This window comes from Thermobia domestica, chromosome 4, assembly GCF_964235325.1.
Source record: "Thermobia domestica chromosome 4, izTheDome1.hap1.1, whole genome shotgun sequence".
Classification (NCBI taxonomy): Eukaryota; Metazoa; Arthropoda; class Insecta; order Zygentoma; family Lepismatidae; genus Thermobia; species Thermobia domestica.
Genome location: NC_137457.1, coordinates 280,482,432 through 280,504,844, shown reverse-complemented (window position 1 = coordinate 280,504,844; position 22,413 = coordinate 280,482,432). Strand labels below are relative to the sequence as shown.

General features: G+C 37.2%; 2 protein-coding genes across 18 annotated transcripts in view; one reads left to right on the top strand and one right to left on the bottom strand.

Moving 5' to 3' along the window:
- LOC145684106 (uncharacterized) overlaps positions 1-22,413 on the bottom strand; it is a 510,020-nt gene that overhangs the window by 78,174 nt on the left and 409,433 nt on the right. The window lies entirely within an intron of this gene.
- The window catches only part of LOC145684104 (E3 ubiquitin-protein ligase SIAH1B-like), a 48,352-nt gene that overhangs the window by 21,262 nt on the left and 4,677 nt on the right, over positions 1-22,413 (top strand). For all 4 annotated transcript variants that reach the window (XM_081755997.1, XM_081755998.1, XM_081755995.1 and 1 more), the window contains exon 3: positions 18,684-18,849. In XM_081755997.1, the coding sequence (XP_081612123.1) occupies positions 18,684-18,849 (166 nt within the window). The remainder of the gene's footprint in view (positions 1-18,683; positions 18,850-22,413) is intronic.

Genomic DNA, 22,413 nt, shown 5'->3' with positions numbered 1-22,413 from the left:
AGTCTGCAAGCAGTGTGCGATACGCGTCGGCCGTCATTGTGCTTTGCTCGAGCTATACTAGATACATGCTCACGTGTCTGTCCCCCAGAGCATTATTATTATTATTATTATTATTATTATTATTATTATTATTATTATTATTATTATTATTATTATTATTATTATTATTATTATTATATTTGAAGTACAATCAAATATCACGACATTAATTATTAGTTTTAATTAACGGAATTGAGCTGAAAATTAAATCTTGATTTCGAAAGATTAACTATTAAGTTTATGCGTTCGGTACCTTTCTAAAGTAATAAATACTGGAATTGGTTTCAAGGCTGTTTCTGACTGAATACTTTCTTCAAAATAATATTAAAAATTATAGAAAGATTTTCGACACATTCGAGTCGAGTCGAGATTTTTACGAAAAGTCTCGACTCGACTCGTGTCTCGGCTCGAAAATTAGAGTTGAGAAATAAATTTGTCTTGACTCGTCTCGAATTTTACAAAGTGTGTCAACTCGAATTTCAGTCCAGATTCGAGACATGTCGCGACTCGCGCGCATCCCTAAATATTCATATTTTAAATGTGCAATACTACCTCGCGAAAAATGACCCCGAAGTTAATTTACCAAAGTCTACTTTTTTCTTGTTAGATTAGTGATCGTGGTTTAGGATAGATTATGTAAAGTCAGACATGGTTATGTATGTTTAAAATTTCGTTTCTTTCTTTTAAAATGCATTCCTATCTGTTCCCATTTATTATTAATAATTTATTTCTTGCATTTATTAATAACTATTAGAAAAATCCATTATTCGCATGGTGGCTGTATTTGAAAGCCAACGCCTCTATAGTATCACCGTTGATTTCAGCGAGTGCGAAAACTTTGGATTTGACATTAATATCGGCCATTTTGGATTATTTTTACATGTCAGTTATCATCTCCGGTACCCTGACCCTCAACTAAGTGGGGTTAATTTGGAAGTTAATGCAATCGGAGTTTCACCATTGATCTCAGCGACCGCCAAAACTTTGAATTCGACACTAATATCGGTTATCTTCTACTACTTTTACATGTCCCTGTAAACGTCTCCTGAGACTTCCTGGTTCGATTTAAAAAAAACGCTTCGTCTTGATCCGGAACCTGGGCCAAGGTACCCAAGATCAAAATTTGGTAACTCTCGGTCCTCTTGTCTGGTCTCCAGGCAGCACACAGATACATACATACAGACAGACAGACACACAAACAAACTTTTTATTTTATTTATATTAGATTAGGTGTATTTCAAACAGTGCTTCTTCCAGAAGTGTTTTTAGGGGTACTGCCCGCCCGAAGCTCTGAGAGTGCCCCCCGGAAGAGACCAAAATAATACATCTATAATATAATAAAAAATAGAAAGTTATCGATAGTGCCCCCGGAATACGAAGTGTGCCCCCCCCCCCGGAACATAGTTTCTGAAAGAAACACTGATTTCAAACACAACAGATAGAACCAACGGCGCCGACTTTCCAAAATGTATGTGGGTGCATATAAATGGCGGGACGATTTATATGTTTTCAGGAGTCTCGATTTTTTTTGATTGATTTCTTTTTAGTTAAAATCTTTTATGAACACTGTCATAAAGTTCTGTGCTGTGATAAAGTAAAATACACCGGTAATATAAGGATAAGTTGGGACTGTCCTAGCTCAGTCGGTAACACGGCTGACTTAAAAGTAAAGAAACAGGTTGAAACCCGGGTTCAAGTTTAATTCCTGTAATGCATATTCCCAACATATATAATCGTGGTATTTAGTGTATATTTTCAACAACTTACATGATGCACAATGAGTGCAAGAGGCAGTGATATTATCAAACGTTACTAAAAGAAAATACTACATTCATACAAATTAAAATGAAAATATCATCATAAAAGAAAATAATTTTAATGGTATTGCAAAAAGATCTTGCAAGGATTTTGAAAATGAAATCTTTGAGTTTTGCGTCCCACGGTTATGCCGGTTAGGCTAAAGGAGACGGTGATGATGAGAGATGAATGAAATGGTGGAATGAAGAAAGTGGTAGGAAACGGGAGTGCCCCGAGAAAACCCACGAGCACGGTGTTTGTTCACCACAAGGTTCACTTGGCGGGGACTGTGATCGAACCCGGGACCCCAAGCACCAGAGGTGAATATTCTACCACTGAGCCACCGCGCCCCCTGCAAGGATTTTGTTGTGGACATAAAATATAAAGTGACTAACTTAGTGTGTTCCTTGGTTGCCTTTGCAAAAACACATTTGAAACAATCAATTGTTTTAGAGGTTAGAAATTTTAACTCCCATCTCTATGTTTTAATTGTTTATTTTTTAATTGTGTCAAGCGAGAAATATTTATTTTATTATGTTCATTATGTTTCGAAACTAAAAATCTTGCCTGCAGCGCCCTGACAAGATTATTTGTGTGAGTGCTTTAACCAGGGAACACCAAGGAGCCGGCGCACATAGACAGAACAACCCCTAGCATTTCTTACACAGTACAACGTTGTTTGGCATATAACGTTGCTCCTGTACTAGCGAGTTCCAGCTAGTTAAGCCTTTTATTAACAGCCGGAGGCAGCATTCTGTTATATCGTTGTAATGAGTGGCGTGTTAAAATACTCCTAGTATCAGTTTTTTCATTGTTCGATTGACCTTGAAGGACCAACAAATGCCTTTCGAGGAATACAAGTTCCCTTTAATTCATGAAGTTAATATAGAAATGACCTTCAAACCTATGCTGTGCATAAATGCTGGAAGTCTTATAAAACGGTTTTATCCGTGTGTCTGTAGACCAGAGCCCTACAAAGCCAGGCCCGAAGACGGCCCGGATGGATCTGTATTCTGTGTCCGTCTCGACCCGATCCGGCCCGAATCTCGAGCCGGGCAGAGAATGGGCCGGACTCTAAACTGGCCGGGCACAAAGGAGCCGGGCTCTAAACGGGCCGGGCGTAACCGGCCTGAGAACAACCAAGTTGATAAATCAAGTCAATCCTTCAATATGTAATGGAAAATGAGAAATATGTCGTCATAATATTGCACTGTCTATTTGTCCTTCTCAAATAGGAAAATCATGTGAAAAGTTATCCAAGGTTTGTTTTCTATATCCCTATACTGTCAGTCTGTTTGTTATTTGTGCTTGCTCTGAGTTGATTTTGAGTTTAACGTCCCGTTCAGCAGCGAGGCTATATGAGACGTGGACCTACTGATTAACGTGGAATCCGAACCACATGAGCTCCCGCCGGGAATCGAACCCGGGTCTCCCACGCCAAAGGCGCGTACGCTAACCGCTTAGCCACGGAGGAGCTCTTGTGCTTGCTCTGTCCAGCCATGTTTATTATACAATAATACAGATCATGGACGTAAAAGTCTTATACTACACTCATTAATGCATTACAAGTAACAGAGAAGATATGTAAAACTTCTACACCGTATGTGATACTAATACTACAACTACTACTGCTAATACTATTATTACTATTGCGATTACGAATGCTAGTGCTAATTCCACTATTGCCGCCACTGCTACTACTGTTACTATTACAACTACTGCTACTACTTATTACTATACTAATACGACAGCGAATACCACTACTGCTATTACTAGTAATACGAAAACAACACAATGCAAATGAAATCTTTGAGTTTTACGTCCCACAGTTATGCTGGCTAGGCTAAAGGAGACGGTGATGATGGTGGAATAAATGAAATGAAATGGTGGAATTGATAAAGTGGGAGGAAACGGGAGAACGTCGAGAACCCCCACACACGGTGTTTGTCCACCACAAATTTCATTTGGCGAGACCTGGGATCGAACCAGGGACCCCATCTACCAGTGGTGAACGCTCAATCACTGAGCCATCGTTCCAGGAACACCTAGTCCGCCCTGGCGTCTTGGTGATTTATTTTATCATAATATTTTGTTATATTTGTAGTATCATACTATGATATAAAGAATACAGGAACATGTAACATCATTTGGTATTTGGCTTGCTAATTGAACATAACTACAAATTGCACTGATCTTATGAGCACGCCAGTTCACGGTTTTGGCCTCCGTGGTCTAAAGGTAGCGTACCAAATTCTACTTAGTAGGTCAAGTACTTGACTTTGTCATACGTTCTTTAGGTAACTACGGCTCAGGCTATATGGATGATGATGGGATGAATTGGTGGAATGAAAACAGTGGGAGGAAGCGGGACCACCCCGGAAACTCCCACGCACACGGTATTTGTCCACCACAAAGCTCACATAGCATCTGGGTGGTAGTTCTGTACGGATCCAATGAACTACGGAATAACGTAGCAGAAACTCCCTACTCTGTAAATATATACTGCTAATATTCGTAAGTTTCAGGCTTGTAAAAGAACGTAGCTGTTTTGTCTTTCTATTAAGGTTTACGATATTTCTATCGTATCTTGTCTGAGCTGCAAAACGAGAGGTAATACGTTTATCGATTTATGGTTAGGGATTGGTCCTTTAAAACATTTAATTAAATCGAGAGGTGATAGAAACATACTATCCCGCGAAAAACGTACATTTTCTTTTGTGACAGATGATAACACTACTTCAAGTTTCACTATTGAATTCATATTGTTTGGAAATCTTCGTTTCATACTGTGAAACGATACTCACTTCTTTTAGTTTGGTATTGGTACTGGTAACTCCTCTAATATATGCAACAAGTTGAAACTCTTCGTCATAGATTAAAAATGTAGCAATACACGTTGAAACCGAGCTTAACTAACTTCAGCTACTTCTGTTTTGAATAGGAATTGGTGGAAAGTATTCTTGGGATGCTGAATTCTTGGAGGAACATTTCCTTATGACTCTGATATATTTTAAAAAGCCGTATCTTGATATCTCCTATTGTTTTGATTCCTGGAAACAAGAATTGAAATAGGAAATGATAGTTAATTGGAACCACTTCCTGTTGATCGTAAAAAAAAGCCGTATCCTGATATCTCCTATTGTTTTGATCTATGGAAAAAAGAATTGAGATAGGAAGTAATAGTTAATTTGAACCACTTCCTGTTCCGGTAGGGTGTTGACAATAATTATGGTATGTTGCCTAGAGACGGTAAATCGTTTGGACAAAAATGTTCTATCTGTTACTGTTTTTGCTCTATGGCGAGGAACGTTCAAACAGAATATGGCTAATGTTAACAAATTCTGCTTTGATCAAAGCTGCCACGGAGATGGAGGAGGCTATTCTTGAGACAATGAATCGATTGCAAAAAGCCACTTTTTAATATATTTTACCATTTTTGCTCTACGGAAATCAGTATTGGAACAGGAACTACTAATAAATTTGAACAATTTCCAGTTTTAGTAGAGTTATATGGATAGTAACGATATGTTTGTTAAGAGGCTGAATCGTTTGCTTAAAACTGTTTCTAGCTATCTGCTGCCGTTTTCATTCTATAGCGGTAAACGTTGAAACCGTTATTGAAACCAGAAGTAATAATAAATTCTAACTACAGCCGAATTTAGTATTGTAGATATTTGTCTTTAGACTCTAAATCGTTTGCAGAAACCACTTCTCACTATCCGTTATCATTTTCTTTATATATCGACAAACGTTGAAATCGGAAATGGCTAATTTGAAGCAATTCCGGTTTGAGTAGAAGGTTAACGGAGGAAATAAAATATATTCTTTGGATACTGAATTAATTGCAAAAGACCACATCTTGAAGCATTTACTATTTCTATTAGGCGGAAATTGGAAATTCAAACCGGAAGTAATAGTAAATTTCAACCATTTATAATTTCGGTAGCATATTTTGTGTACCCATGATGTTGACTCTAGATGGTAACTCGTTTTCAAAAATCAGTTCTCGCTATGTTACCGTTTTATGCTATGACGATGAAAGTTGAAACTGCTGTTGAAACCAGAAGTAATAATAAATTTAAACCATTTTCAATTTTAGTAGAGATTGTGAATGACCATGATATGTTGCCTATACACGCACAATCGTTTACAAAAAAAAAAAAAAAAAAAAAAAAAAAGTTTTCACGTATGTTACCGTTTTCATCTATGGGTTAAATGTTAGAACCGGAAATTGCTAATTTGAACCACTTCTGGGTTCAACATAAAGTTAACGGATGAGATGGAAACTATTCTATTCATTGGATGAAGAATCAATAGCAGAAAACCATTTCTCTATACAGGGGCGGATCCAGGACCGACTTCTGGGGGGGGGCGGTGGGTTGTCATAATGCTACTTTTAAGGGTTCCAAACTCTGGGATGGATTTTATTTATATATAAAAAATAAGAAAGTTTCCTCTTCTGGGGCGCATCGCCCCGATCGCCCCCCCCCCTTGGATCCGCCCCTGTCTCTATATCACTTTCTGTCTTTGCTTTGGTATCTGTCAACAGACACACGGATGAAACCACTCTATAAGATTTCCGACTTTATGCACAGCACAGTTTGGTAGTTTAAAACCTGTCTTTGGTTCCATAAATATTATTAACACTAACATATCAATGATACTCTTCTGTATGATTCAAAAAGTTAGCCGTGAAATTTAATCTAGATTGGAAGTAGTTGTGGAAAGGCCTCTTGCTATAACAGATTTGTGGGTGTTCAGATAAAACCAACATAATATTTCTATTTCACAACGGGTGAGTAATGCATAGGTCATTTCTACTGTATATCAACTTCACGGCCCAAACGACTTGTGACTTGATGTGAAACCATTTGTTAGTTCTTCAAGGTCAATAACAACAAAATAGCTAATACTAGCACTACACGCGACCCATTACTTCGATAGAAGAGGCAGATTCAATAGACGTGTTTACGTATAAAAGAAGCCCTCCGGCACTTAGGCTGGGTGGAAGCAACAACATTCTATGCGAAAGAACGCTGTTTGTTCTATCTGTTCGAGTTTGCTTGTGTGTCTGTCTGTGTGCGGCCTGGGGATCAGACGAGTTGACAAAAAGTTACTAAATTTCAATAACGGATACTTTTGTCCAGGCCCCAGACCAGGACCAAGTGGTTTTTATTTTTAAAAAAATCGAAACAGGGGTCTCAGGGGAGGGGAACGTTTACCGAGACATGTAATAATATTAGAAAATTGCCGATATTTGTGTCGAATTCATAGTTTTCACCGTCACTGAGATCAATGGTGACACTTCAATTAGCAATGACTTTCAAAATCAGCTACCATTGCGTGCGGGCCGGGGTCACCGGGAACAGGGAGATGTACAGAAACACGTAAAAATAATCCAAAATGACCTATATTAGTATCAAATCCTTAGTTTTCACGGTCGCTGAGATGAATGGTGATTCTTCCAGAGGCGTTGAATTCTAAATACAGCTCCCATCGCTTGGGAGCCAGAGGCGTTCTTTTTAAATTTTGAACCAGGGGGTCTCAAGGGGCGTTTCCCGCGATATGTAAAAGTAGTAGAAAATTACCGATATATTTTCGTTTCGTTGTTCAGTTTGTTTACATAGATATTTTATCTGACCCATGCGAAAAGTGGTTATTTTCAGCTAGTTATTTTTAAATGCAAGAAATAAATTATTAATAATATACAGGGTGGCCCAAAAGTACGTATACAGTACCGTACTGATCAGCTCATTGCATTTTATATAATTTCTTATTTTTATCCATCAGATAGACTTAGTTTCTTTATTATTTGTTCTTAATATGTTTTTACTTACATCTTAAGCTCAGAAGAGCCGAAGCAAATAAACTCATACACTAGAAAGTTATAGTTGATCAATACAGAGGTGTATGCCTACGTTTGGACTACGTGAACAGATAGAAGTGCATTTTGAAAGAAAGAAACGAAAATGTAAACATACATAACCGTATTTGACTTTACATAATCTATCCTAAACCGCGGTCACTAATCTAAGGTAATGTAGGAAAAAATACAAGAAAGTAATTAATAATAATAATAAATATGAACATATAAAAATATATTTTGAAAGAAAAAAGTTCCCCTGGCAGAACTTGTTTACTCCAGACGCCGAAACGTTAACCAGAGTTGGAGTTGGTGAGTGAGTCAGTGGCTCCGTGGGTCGAGTTTTCTGAGTGGGACGTGGGTCAACAGCATGTGACCCACCACCCACCCTGACCCACTCCGACCCATCACCCACCATGACCCACTCTGCTCACTGCATTGTAAACAGCATTTTCTGAACAGTATATTTTTTTTCACCCTCGACTCTAGCCATAGAAAGTAAAAACTAAAAAGAAGAAGAACATTGAAGAAGCAGTTGAAGTTAAATTTATATCATGGCAGTCACGGTGGTTCATATCAAGGACTGCCTAATATCAATATTAGGCAGTCTACTAATATCGATCGTTTTCGATAATTTTTAGAAATCAATCCTATATATAGAAAATGCCCCCCCCCAACAAAAGGGAGTTTTAAAAAATGATATTGAGATTAGGGCCTAACTATGTATATGCCAAATGTAATTTCAGTTGACTTTGATGTTGATGATCACACATACATAGTTATATTAATTTTTTATATAATAATTCATACATTGTAGGTGATTCATTTTTTTCTCAGCAGTTAGCTCCTCTAAATACTCACAGGCTGTCTCTGAAAAGTCAAGAAGTATGTCGTATTGCTATTATTACAATTGCAAATATGATCAATTTCCTAAAGTTCTGCAAGAGTGCCTGAAGTTTTTTCTTCAATAGAAACAAATGAAAAAGAAGAAAAAAGAAGGCCTTGAAAGTAAAACGTAGACAAATTCACCAGTGCTCAGAAGAAGTTGTCTACAATGCACTGAGCAGAATGGGTTGGTGAGTCACAGTAGTTCTGTGGGTCAGCGTGGGTCAGAACGGATTGTTTGGTCAAAATGGGTCACGGTGGGTTGTGTGTCGCAGTGAGTCATATCCTGTTGACCCACAAACCCACTTAAAAATCTTAATCCAATTGACCCACTGACACTCCATTATTTCAGTAATTTTTACCGAAATCGAGAACATCAACATTTTCAATTACTTTCCAAAATTGGCCCTGTAGTGGCGAAACGGTCAGTGAGTAGTGGTTGTGCCTATTAAATCCTTTTCTCAGAATCACAATATCTACAACATATCACAGTTTCAGTCATTTTTACCGAAATCCAGAATATCACCATCTTTGGTTACTTTCAAGTGGCCTGGTTGTGGCCAAACGGTCAGTAATTATTGGTTGTACCCATTAGGACATTTTCTCAGAATCACAATATCTACAACATATCACAGTTTCAGTCATTTTTACCTAAATGCAGAACATCACCATTTTAGCTTACTTTCAAAAAAGTCATCTCGTAGTGTCCAAACGGCCAGTGATTATTGGCTGTGCACATTAAGACTTTCTCTCAGAATCACAATATCTACAACATATCACAGTTTCAGTCATTTTTACTGAAATCCAGGTCATCAACATTTTCGGTTACTTTCAAGAAAGTGGCCTGTAATGGCCAAACGGAAATTGATTAGTGTGTGTGCCCGTTAAGACCTTTTCTCGGAATCACAAGATTTACAACATATCACAGTTTCAGTCACTTCTGTCGAAATCCAGAACATCGCCATGTTCCGTTACTTTCAAGAAAGTGGCCCGGTAGGGGCCAAACGGTCAGTAATTATTAGTTGTGCCCATTAGGACATTTTCTCAGAATCACAATATCTACAACATATCACAGTTTCAGTCATTTTTAGCGAAATCCAGAAAATCAACATATTCGATTACTTTCCAAAAAGTGGCCCTGTAGTGGCCAAACGTTGAGTGATTAGTGGCTGTGCCCTTTTCTCAGAATCACAAGATCTACAACATACCACAGTTTTATTTTTTCGAAATCCAGAACATCATCTTCGATTACTTTCAAGAAAGTGGCCTGGTTGTGGCCAAAGGTCAGTGATTAGTTTGTGTGCCCATGGAGACCTTACAAGATCTAAAACATATCACTTTTCAGTCATTTGTACCTAAATCCAAAACATCACCATGTTCCCTTACTTTAAAAAAGTGGCCCTGTAAAGGCCAAACTGTCAGTGATTAGTGGGTATGCCCATTCAGACCTTTTCTCAGAATCACAAGATCTACAACATATCACTCTTCCAGCCATTTTTACCGAAATCCAGAACATCAACATTTTCGATTACTATCCAAAAAGTGGCCCTGTAGTGGCCAAACGGTTACATATTAGGTGTTGTACCATTTTCTCAGAATTATAAGATCTACAACATATCGCAGTTTCAGTCATTTTTACCGAAATCCAGAACATCACCATCCTCCCTTACTTTCAAGAAAGTAGCCTGGTTGTGGCCAAACGGTCAGTGATTAGTGGGTGTGCCCATTGAGACCTTTTCTCGGAATCTCAAGATCTACAACATATCACAGTTTCAGTTATTTTTTAAAGAAATCCAGAACATCACCATGTTCCGTTACTTTCAAAAAAAGTGGCCCTCTAGTATCGAAACGATCAGTGATTAGTGGTTGTGCCTATTAAATCCTTCTTTCAGGATCACAATATCTACAACATATCACAGTCTCAGTCATTTTTACCGAAATCCAGAAAATCAACATTTTCGATTACTTTCCAAAATTGGCCCTGTAGTGGCGAAACGGTCAGTGAGTAGTGGTTGTGCCTATTAAATCCTTTTCTCAGAATCACAATATCTACAACATATCACAGTTTCAGTCATTTTTACCGAAATCTAGAATGTCACCATCTTTGGTTACTTTAAATTAGCCTGGTTGTGGCTAAACGGTCAGTAATTTTTTGGTTGTTCCCATTAGGACATTTTCTCATAATCACAATATCTACATCATCTCACAGTTTTAGTCATTTTACCTAATTCCAGAACATCACCATTTTAGCTTACTTTCAAAAATGTGGTCTCGTAGTGTCCAAACGGCCAGTGATTATTGGCTGTACCCATTAAGACTTTTTCTCAGAATCACAATATCTACAACGTATCACAGTTTCAGTCATTTTTACCGAAATCCAGGACATCAACATTTTCGGTTACTTTCAAGATAGTGGCCTGTAATGGCCAAACGGAAACTGAGTAGTGTGTGTGACCATTGAGACCTTTTCTCGGAATCACAAGATCTACAACATATCACAGTTTCAGTCATTTCTATCGAAATCCAGAACACCACTATGTTCCGTTATTTCAAGAAAGTGGCCCGGTAGTGGCCAAATGGTCAGTAAGTATTGGTTGTGCCCATTAGGACCTTTTATCAGAATCACAATATCTACAACATATCACAGTTTCAGTCATTTTTAATGAAATCTAGAAAATCAATATTTTGGATTACTTTCCAAAAAGTGGCCTTGTAGTGGCCAAACGGTCAGTGATTAGTGGTTGTGTCCTTTTCTAAGAATCACAAGATCTACAACATATCACAGTTTCAGTCATTTTACCGAACTCCAGAACATCACCATCTTCGGTTACTTTCAAGAAAGTGGCCTGGTTGTGGCCAAAGGTCAGTGATTAGTTTGTGTGCCCATGGAGACCTTTGCGTGGAATCACAAGATCTATAACATATCAAAGTTTCAGTCATTTTTACCTAAATCCAGAACATCACCATGTTCCGTTACTTTAAAAAAAAAGTGGCCCTGTAATGGCCAAACGCTCAGTATTTATTGGTTGTGCCCATTAGCACATTTTCTCAGAATCACAATATCTACAATATATCACAGTTTCAGTCATTTCTATCGAAATCAAGAACATCACCATGTTCCGTTACATTCAAGAAAGTGGCCCGGTAATGGCCAAACGCTCAGTATTTATTGGTTATGCCCATTAGGACATTTTCTCAGAGTTACAAGATCTACAACATATCACAGTTTCAGTAATTTTTACCGAAATCCAGAACATCACCATCTTCGGTTACTTTCAAGAAAGTGGCCTCGTTGTTGCCAAAGGGTCAGTGATTAGTGGGTGTGCCCATTGAGACCTTTTCTCGGAATCAGAAGATCTACAACATATCACAGTTTCAGTCATTTTTACCGAAATCCAGAACATCACCGTGGCCCTGTAGTGGCCAAACGCTCAGTAATTATTGGTTGTGCCCATTAGGACATTTTCTCAGAATCACCACATCACAGTTTCAGTCATTTTTACCGAAATCCAGAACATCACTATGTTCCGTTACTTTCAAAAAAGTGCCCTCGTAGTGTCCAAATGGCCAGTGATTATTGGCTGTGCCCATTAAGACTTTTTCTCACAATCACAATGGTTACAACATATCGCAATTTCAGTCAATTTTACCGAAATACAGGCCATCAATATTTTCGGTTACATTCAAAAAAGTCGCCCTGTAGTGGCCAAAGGTCAATGATTAATGGTTGTGTCTATTAAGACTTTTTCTTAGAATCACCACATCTACAACATATCAGTTTCAGTTATTTTTACCGAAATCTAGAACATCACCATGTTCCGTTACTTTCAAAAAAGTGGCCTAACGGTCAGTAATTATTGGTTGTGCCCATTAGGACATTTTCTCAGAATCACAATATCTACAACATATCAAAGTTTTAGTCATTTTTACCGAAATCAAGAACATCGCCATCTTCGGTTACTTTCAAAATAGTGGCCTCGTGGTGGCCAAACGATCAGTGATTAGTGGTTGTGCTCATTAAGACCTTTTCTCAGAATCACAATATCTACAAAATATCACAGTTTCAGTGATTTTACCGAAATCCAGAACATGACCATCTTCGGTTACTTTCAAGAAAGTGGCCTTGTTGATTAGTGTTTGTGCCCATGAAGACCTTTTCTCAGAATCTCAATATCTACAACATATCACAGTTTTAGTCATTTTTACCGAAATCAAGAACATCGCCATCTTCGGTTACTTTCAAAACAGTGGCCTCGTAGTGGCCAAACGATCAGTGATTAGTGGTTTCATTAAGACATTTTCCCAGAATCACAATATCTAAAACATATCACCGTTTCAAGCAATTGCTATGAAATCCAAAATAACGTTAAGTTCTGCTGTTGTCAAAAATGTGGCTCTGTAGTTACCAAACGGTCAGTGATTGGTGATTGTGCTTATTGAGACTTTTTCTCAAGATCACAACTTCTACAACCCATCACAGTTTTACTGATTTTCATTGAAATCCAGAATATCACTATGTTTGGCTGTTTTGAAAAAAGTAGCCCTGTAGTGGCCAATATCAGTGTTTGGTGGTTATGGCCATTAGGACCTTTTCGGAATCACAATATCTACAACATCACGGTTTTAGTATTTTTGTCCAAAATCTCGAATGTTGTTTTCTTCGGCTTTTTTAAGAAAGTGGCCTCATGGTGGCCAAACGACCAACGATTTTTGGTTGTGTCCATTGAGACTTTTTCTCAGGAACATAATATCTACAACATAACACGGTTCCAAGCAATTCCACCGAAATCCAATTTCCATAAAGATTGTTCGCGGTCCTTTCTCATTTCTAAGGAGCATTGCCTCTGCAAAACTTCTCTGTGAAAAACTTCAAAACCCGTATTTTGTACTTTGAAGTCATCTTTGCATCGGCAGAGTATCGTTCCTTTAATTTGGTCCTTTTAAATCAAAGGTTCCCTTTTTTAAAAGGGACCCTTTGCCTCCTTTAACCTGTTCTCCGAAAGAAACAAAAAAAAACATGTGTGCATTTATTTTTGGTCTAATATATATGTGCCAAGTTTGAAGAAAATCAGATGAATAGAAATCCTTGTGAAGCTATCTCCTTTATAGTTTCACTTTTTGGACTTGACAAGTCGTTTGTCCCAAAGTCCTCAATTTCTTTATTACCTCAAATTGCATTGTAATTAAATGCACTTGCAAATTTGCAATATTATATACTGTAATTTCTTAGCCGATACAATTTTCTGTCCCCGAAAAACAAGAAAGCACCCGTCAAAAGCAATTCCAGGAATTTTCCCCTAGAATTTATCATAAGAAAGTTTTCTGTTCCTCTCTCTCAGAGATTTGCACCCCTTTTACCTTTAGGGCCACTCATTGACAAAAGGTACTCACATGACCGCTATATACATACATGCTCTTAGGTAGGTCAGGGATTGGGAAAGTAGACGATTTTTAATAATAATAATAATAATAATAATAATTATTATTATTATTATTATTATTATTATTATTATTATTATTATTATTATTATAACAATTAGGTTTACAACTAGGGTCCCATCTCTTTATATTGTATGAGAGGCCCGCTAGTCAGCTAAGCCATTGGTGTTCCTTATTCTGTGTTTCTCTCTCTTTCTGTGTCGTGTGGATGTTTGTTTTGGGGCATTAGGCTTTTATATTAAACCTTTACATTATATAATCTTTTTCTTTTTTACGAGATTTTCTTTTGGAAAAGGAAAGAAACTGCTTTCCTCTTATGTGTGTTTCTTACCATTCACCTTGTTTGAACTGGTTAGGTAAGATGATTTTGTAACTTTTATGTCATCCATTGCCATCACGATAAGAAAATGGTAAGTCTTAACAATTTATTTTATTCTCTTATTTGCAGTTTGCCACACTGATATATTTGTAACAAAATTGAGGTTTGGTCCAACGCCTTTCGGATGTGCAACCAACCCAAGCGCTGAGCTTTTTGGGTTGCCTGCTATTGCAGGAAAGGGAGAATTGCAGGTGGTAATGCACTTTTGGAGTCGTATATACATTACATATTACGTTACATACTCACTGAATATCCAATAGAACCATTTAATACAATTTGGCTGAACACGTATCAGGGAGCGGAAGTGCGAATAGCTCCTTATTAAGTTCAGGCGTCCCAGAATAAAACAAAAGAAACACAGGATATTTATTTTCGTCTCAGTCGTCTCTGTTTTACAACGATGCAGCACCAGCACACTTTACTATTTAATTACTTGAATGCAGTTAAGCCAGACACACCTGAAGTACTAGAATAGCAACTTCGACACAATTAGTGATACCCATTTACTAACTGACGTAAGTGAATTTAGGTCAAGGTTCGAAGAATCATGGACAGCTAAAGTAACGCTTGATGAACGACAGTAATAGTGGCGTTTCCAGTTCGCAAAAAGCTAAGACAATCTGCCATAAAAGTGTAAGACAATCTGCCTCAACGAATGGAAGGAATTTAGAACAATTTAAACACTGACAGAAAACATTTTGACTCTCAATACCCTAGCAAACATTATCTGTGTGTTACGTAAACCTAGCGATGTTAATTTTATTAACGCATTCACTATTCTTGTGTGATATCCTGTATTTGGTTTCATGGATAGGAACTTATAACATTGTAGCCCAAAATAAACAAGACACTAAAAGATAAACTATTATCCATCACCAGCGATATTCCGTATAACGAGATAGATAGAAAGAGAGAGAGCGATGAGAAATGAGAGCGTCAGCCTGAACGATTCCGTGACCCAGCACTAGGCCGGCGACTCCGGTAAAGGTCTCCCCCGCCCCCCATTGGAAAGAGATTACTCGGACATGTTGCTGTCAGCAGTACACAACTTAACAATAGCCATATTTAAAGTTACCATTAGTAAATATCATAAATGCACTTAACACTTGTATGCTGATTATTTATTGTATCTTCGACTGATGAAGAGTCTCTAAAATCTCTAACCCAATATTTCTGATTAATTTTGATATCTGAAATCTTCACTATATTATTATTTTTTATTTTTTACATCAAATCATGAAGACTATTTATTATTTGTCAATATAAATTAATAAACATGTAAGTACTATTTGTTCAAACTATGTTCTTGTTTGTATCGCAATAGATAAGTCTTCCAGTGCTAAATTTCCATATGAACCTATTTACAAATTAAAGACAGATATCCATTTTCATTCCTTAAAAAAAAAAAAAAAAAAAACAAATTCGATGTCCATCACCATGGTTTTAAACCATGGGTTTTCACAGTACTGTTTATACTACTTATTTTAAGTAAAAAATTTCATCCAGCTCTTGTGCTGATGGGAAGGATTTTAAAAAGATGACTGCATTTCCTCTCTGTATTGCTAGGCTTATTCGTTGTAGTAAATAGTGTTTGCTTCTTGGGTCGCCTGACTACTTAATTAAAGTTGATCCTAATTCATTCAAAAATTCACTGGCTTCTTTGTTAAAAACTCCCATTGCTTTTGTAGCATAAGCAACAAAAAGATGATCTTCTTTCAGTCTGGAGTACTTTGTATGTTTCCGTTTAACGGCTGCTTCTGCTGCATTTCCTGCTTCCTTACAAGTTAGTGTTATGTATGAAGGGGCGAAAGTACCGGTATCTTATTGAACGACCTGCATTTTTTCTTTCCGTATACGTCAGATATAAAAAGAACAGAAACACATTTTAATTATTTTAAATGAAAAATCGGGATACCAAATTTCATATCTAACTTTAAAGGACTGTGCAGTATTTATATCTTATTATAATAATTGCAGGCACATTTTGCCCACTTCTACGTCGAATTTCCGAAAATCCTTCCGTAGTGGTACCTTACGTTATAAATCTTGTGTACAAATTTCAAGCTTCTAGTTTAGACAGTTTGGCCCGGACAGTGCCGTGCTGTGAAAAATCTGCGCCTGGGGCGAGAGTATACGAAGACGCCCCCATGCTTATGAGTGAGGTCGACAGACCAACCGCGAAGCGCCACCATGGTTGGTGCGAAGCGTAAGAAAAATTACAAAATAAATCCTATTTTTCCTTGATTTTGAGCATTTTATTTATGTGCACATGCATTTTCCTAACATGAGTAACAATATAGGACCATTTCCTAAAGCAGGAAGAGAATTTAAGTATATACTAGTAATATTCCAAGTAATTTTTCCTCTCTCTTTTTCTTTCCTTCTTTTCTTTTCGTTTTTCCTCATGAATTTTGCGCCCCCTTATTTCGGCGCCCAAGCCGAGGCCCCACTTGCCCTCGCACGGCACGACGCGGAACCCAGGCGTTAATCAGTCTATTCAAGTTGGAAAAGTTAACTCTATCTTTTCTCGTTCTATGATGATACTACTTGCGACCCATAACCATTAATTAGCTACAAATTTTTAATTATTGTCTACAATGGAACTATCCTTATAGAGCCAAAATCCTTATAGAGCAAAATCTCTAATATTCTTCGTTTCGTCTCTCAAATTACAGTTAAGAATACCTCAACTCTTTCCATATAGAAAGAAACATTAATTCCAAGATGCAACTAAAGTAGGTCCAGCCATTTAAAAAAAGTCTAAAAATAGTTGGATATAGCCTTATTTATGGTTGAATCGTTGAAGATGATAAAACGCGTTTCAAATGTCGGGTTATCATATATATGCTATTCCGAACAGGAACACATAGATGGGAAATAAATGTTCTAAACCGGAGCACTTTAATGGAAGGTGAATGTTCCAAACCGGGACACTTTGATGAGAGGTAAATGTTCCAAAACAAAATACATTAATGGGAGGTAAATGTTCCAAACCGGGAGTTTGATGGGAGGTAAATCTTCCAAACCGAGACACTTTGATGGGAGGCAAATATTCCAAACCGGAACACTTTGATGGAAGATAAATGTTTCAAACCGGGACGCTCTGGTAGAAGGTAAATGTTCTAAACCGGGACACATAGATGGAAGGTAAATGTTCCAAACAGGGACACATTGATGGGAGATAAATGTTCCAAACAGGGACACATTGATGGGATATAAATATTCCACACTGGGACAGTGTGATGGGAGGTAAATGGTCCAAACCGGGGCACTTCGGTGGCTAGATACTTTTATTCCCTGTATCGGTACAAAGTGTCTAACCAGCACAAGAGCCATTCCTGTTGGATGTATCAATAATGATGGTTAGAAAAGTAACACGCACTTTAGTTTCAAATAATATATAGGTGAACTCTGTGCCCTAAGGTAGCACGATTTATCAATATCCAAGCGTACTGTAAAATTAAAATGTACATTGTATCTGTTAATGTAAAATATGTAATACTAAAAATAATGTTTTGGAGTACTACAATGAGAATAAGGCACACAGAAAAGAACTGAAAGTATTTTCTTAGTTGAAAAATAGGCAAAATTTAAACTCACTACACACCAGGACAAGTACCTTCAAACTCTTGGGAAACGGGACATGTTGGTAATCCTATTTAAATATTTTATTTTTTAGTGATCATAACAGTGTCTAGAATTGAAAAGTTTCAAAGTAGTATGCTGGTTGTACAATATTTGTACTTGGATCAAAAGATCCAATATATTTCAATCAAAAAATTTTTTGTAGGCCTTATATCTGAAGAACTCCATGGAATGTAGCCAAACCTAAACTACCATTTAACTCAGTATGATGTGCATATTCCGTAGAAAATACGAAAACTCGATTTAGGAGCTGTTCAAAAATTTTGTGGCTCTTGATCCGAAGATCCAATATATTTTAATCAAACATTTTCTTGTAGGCCTAATATCTGAAGAATTACATATGGTATAGCAAAACCCAAACTATTACTTAATTTAGTATAACGTGCTTATTAGGTAGAAGATAACGAAAATTCGATTTAGGGTCCGTTCAAAAATTTTGTGGCTCCTGATCCAAAAAGGAATTATTGGTCAAAATCGCAATCTTTTGATGGGTTTTTTTATCATTCCTAAAATTATTGGCCAAGATGGCAATCTTCTGATTCATTTTTCTGATTATTCCTCATTTTTTTTGTTTAAATTCATATTTCAGAAATGTATGTCTCATATTAATCTCGACTTTTTTTTTCTTTTCTGTAGAACATCGTCACCTTCATCTTCAGGACAATCTGAAAATTGTAATCAAGTGGTAGGGAGAAGTGGTAAATGTAAATCGAAATCAGGTAGAAATGGTAAAAAACAAGTTAATAAAGACACTACTCAAATAAATGAATGCAATAAACGTGTCCTTTCCTTTGATGAAAACGTAAGTAGACCATACTATTAAGTTAAGTTGCAATTCTAAGAAAAGTGAAAACAAATTAATATCTGGAAAAAGCATTAGCAAATAACAAAGTTTTTTATTTAAAAATGTACAAAGCTTTTGACTGAGTGAGGTAGAAGATTTTGATAGAAGTGCCAGAGAAATCCAGAATGAGGTTAAAGAATTAACCAAAAAAACAATCATAAGAAGTTATGGACGAACAGCAAGCAAGACTTGAAAAAATAGAATAAACGACGAACTGTAATTAAATGGCGATCAGCTTTATGCAGTATATGTCTAGAAGAAATAGTTGGGAAGATCAATAATAATAATAATAATAATAATAATAATAATAATAATAATAATAATAATAATAATAATAATAATAATACAGTGTTTGAGTTGAATTTTAGTTTAGCGTCCCTTTCAGCAGCGAAGCTATGTGAGACGTGGACCTACTGATTAACGTGGAATCCGAACCACATGAGCTCCTGCCGGGAAACAGTGTTTCGGTATGAGGTTGAATATAAGCGAGCAGAAGAATATATTTAATTTGAAACTTTAAAGTAAACTTACTTGAGCAGTTTAAAGTGATTACCAACACTTATAATATCTTGGATGTTCGTTTTGCAACAGCAATAGAAAAGAGTAGCAGGTCTTCTGGACCTATTATTTTCGAGGTTAATATAGAATGCTTTCACAACCGCCACAGCTACACGTTCATTATCTTCCATCCCAAGTGTAGTATATCAATGAAAAGGTCACACTAGTGATGCGTCTATTTTTTTTTCTATAGCCAGACCTAATATGAAAGGGTTTTACATTATTTTGGTAAACAAAATACCTGTTTTTACTATAGTAAAAGAAAAATCCAATTAGCATTCAAAATGAAGCTTGTAGTGTTGGACTGTCTCCTTACTGACCGTTCCTTCGTTGCACATCAATACTATGTCTTGTCCTTAGAAGCAAAGACGTAAGACACTTCTGTTTTCACCTCCTACTGATTGGTGAAACATCGTAACTTCAGGAAGTACGCCACAGACCAAATCAGTTCGATGCCATTAAGTTCTTACACTTTTTGTTGCATGTTTCGATCCGAGTGTGTTTTTGCATTATTCTATTGCAGTAGTCCTCATTTTCGGTTCAATGCAAGATATTTGTTAAGTAGTGCAGAATATGTCTACTTCAACTGTGCGGAATAAAGGTCGCCACTCATGGTACAACCGTTAAAAACGAATTCGAAGTGTACTCCCCTCATAGCTCTATCACGAACAGAACATGACTTAGTCTGGCAACGGCTCTCTCTGACCACGGTTTTGGGAGTTGGTCTTTAGTCAACAACTATTTTTGTACATTCCAATCTCGGAAAAATATCCAATTTTCGTCGCATGTGAAACCCCGTTTCGAAAATATCATATCACGTGAATTGTGCAGTAGTGTCGGCACCCCCTACTCTCCTCTGCGTCTAAGCTGAGATTAACTCGTGTGGCACAATGAAACACCTTTTAATGATTTTCCTGAATTCGTGAAGGTAACGCACTACTGTGGACTAGAATATGCAAAATTGGTTTGATAATTGTGTGCTGGTGAATTGATTCTCAATGGTGTGTCATGTGACCTCAAAAACTGTTACCTTGGGACAGCCCGACCGTGGCATCTTCGACATTTTTACAACCTGCAAGACATTTCTGAAACCAACGAGTTTTGATGTGGTTTACTGCACCACTGCACCTTACCCTTTCACATGACAAATATTTTAGATTGCTGGCGCAGCGATATGCTCGAGTTCGAACCCATACAGTAACAGTTCACGTATGAGATGTGGTTAAGTACTCTTCTTGCTGCCACTAAAATGACTGTATTGTCGATCATGGCGTATACAAGTGGCTGGCGTTTAGGTTGTGAAAATATTGCAAGACTTATGAGTCAATCTTGTAATTTAAATTGTCTTGCATATCAACCTTGTGTAGGACATATCCTTTAGCAAATAGTTTCCCAGTGCAACACTCTTTAAGAAAAGCTTGGAGTGAGTTGCTGGCCTCAGAGTAGTAGATCATCTTGAACTGTGCGTTGGCTGTTCAGTGATTATATTTGAACCATATAGTAAGGAAAATAAAGCGTCACAAGAATTATGTACTGCATCAGTTAATATTGGGTGTTGTTGAAAACTCTTTTCATATGAGGTAATTACACATTTCATATCAAATTTGAATTTCAGTGTATCCTCTCTCTCTCTCTCTCTCTCTCTCTCTCTCTCTCTGTCATTTCAATGAAGAAGGGTTAACAACGAAGAACACAAAATCATCTATATTTCAATTTTCTCGTCAACGTCGCAGTAATATGGTGTACGAAGCTTCAACAGAAAGTTCGAGTTTAGCCGATGGTGGACATGTCCACTGTGATGTGGCAGTTTCCAGTGACATTTCAAAGTTACATCAGCAGTATACACCATACGTTGTTCCACATTATAAACACGTCCTTGTGTATTTGATGGTCACGGTGGAGGTCTAAGCGAAAAAGACTAGTAATATCTCTGTCGATGAGAGAAGCTTTACTATGTGAAAATAGAAGATTCTATGTATGTCATTTTACGGCAGACTGACTTTATCCTAGCCTAGTGAACTTTGTGGTGGACAAACACCGTGTGCGTAGGTTTTCTCGGGGTTCCCCCGTTTCCTCTCACTTTCTTCATTCCACCATTCTATTTATTCATCATCATCACCGTCTCCTTTAGCCTAGCCGGCATACTTGTGTGACGTAAAACTTACAAAGATTTCATTTCATTTTCACTTCATTTGAATTTTTCTGAAACAATAGCAGCTGCATCATTCCGCTCACCTTCCTTTTGTGTACTCATTTGCAAAAAGCAGCATACAAGGCACTTCTAGCTGAGGTAGATGCTGCTATGATGGTTGAAATAACCAGTATTGCGGAGGCCAAAAAGGATTTGAAACTGTCTTGAACGATGAGGACAGATTGTTGGTTTTAAATAGTCTTCGCTCTACCGAACACAAGTTTGATTATGTGTATTTTCAATAACACTTCAAAATCATCTTATGTAGTAGCCAATGCTAATAATTATTTCTCCCTATCTCTGTCGGGTTCAAAAGAGAATGGAAACTTGAAAAACTTACTAATTTCGTGAGAAGACAATCCCCTACACAAGAAGAAAAGTCTATAAATGCGCAATTCAAGTTGACTCTACCTCCTCTGATATCAGAGATGTTGGTCAGTACATATCTCCCCCTTTTATCAGGTGCAGCAATAGTATAGAATTAACATTGGCACACTACATAAGGATTAAAACAGTTATCTGTTGTAATAGTGAATGTGTCCTATATTAATCTCGAAGATTATTGGCCAAGAAGACCTGCTGTATCTTGTCTATTGCTGTTGTACAGACGACTTCCAAGATATTGTGAATGTTTGTGATCACATTAAAAGGCTCAAGTATACGAGTATACTGCGTGAGATACTGTTGTAGCAACAGGGATGTAGAGAATTAAAAGAACGTAAATAGAACCTCACACGTACAGGGCAGAAAGACTAAATGAAGAACAACATATA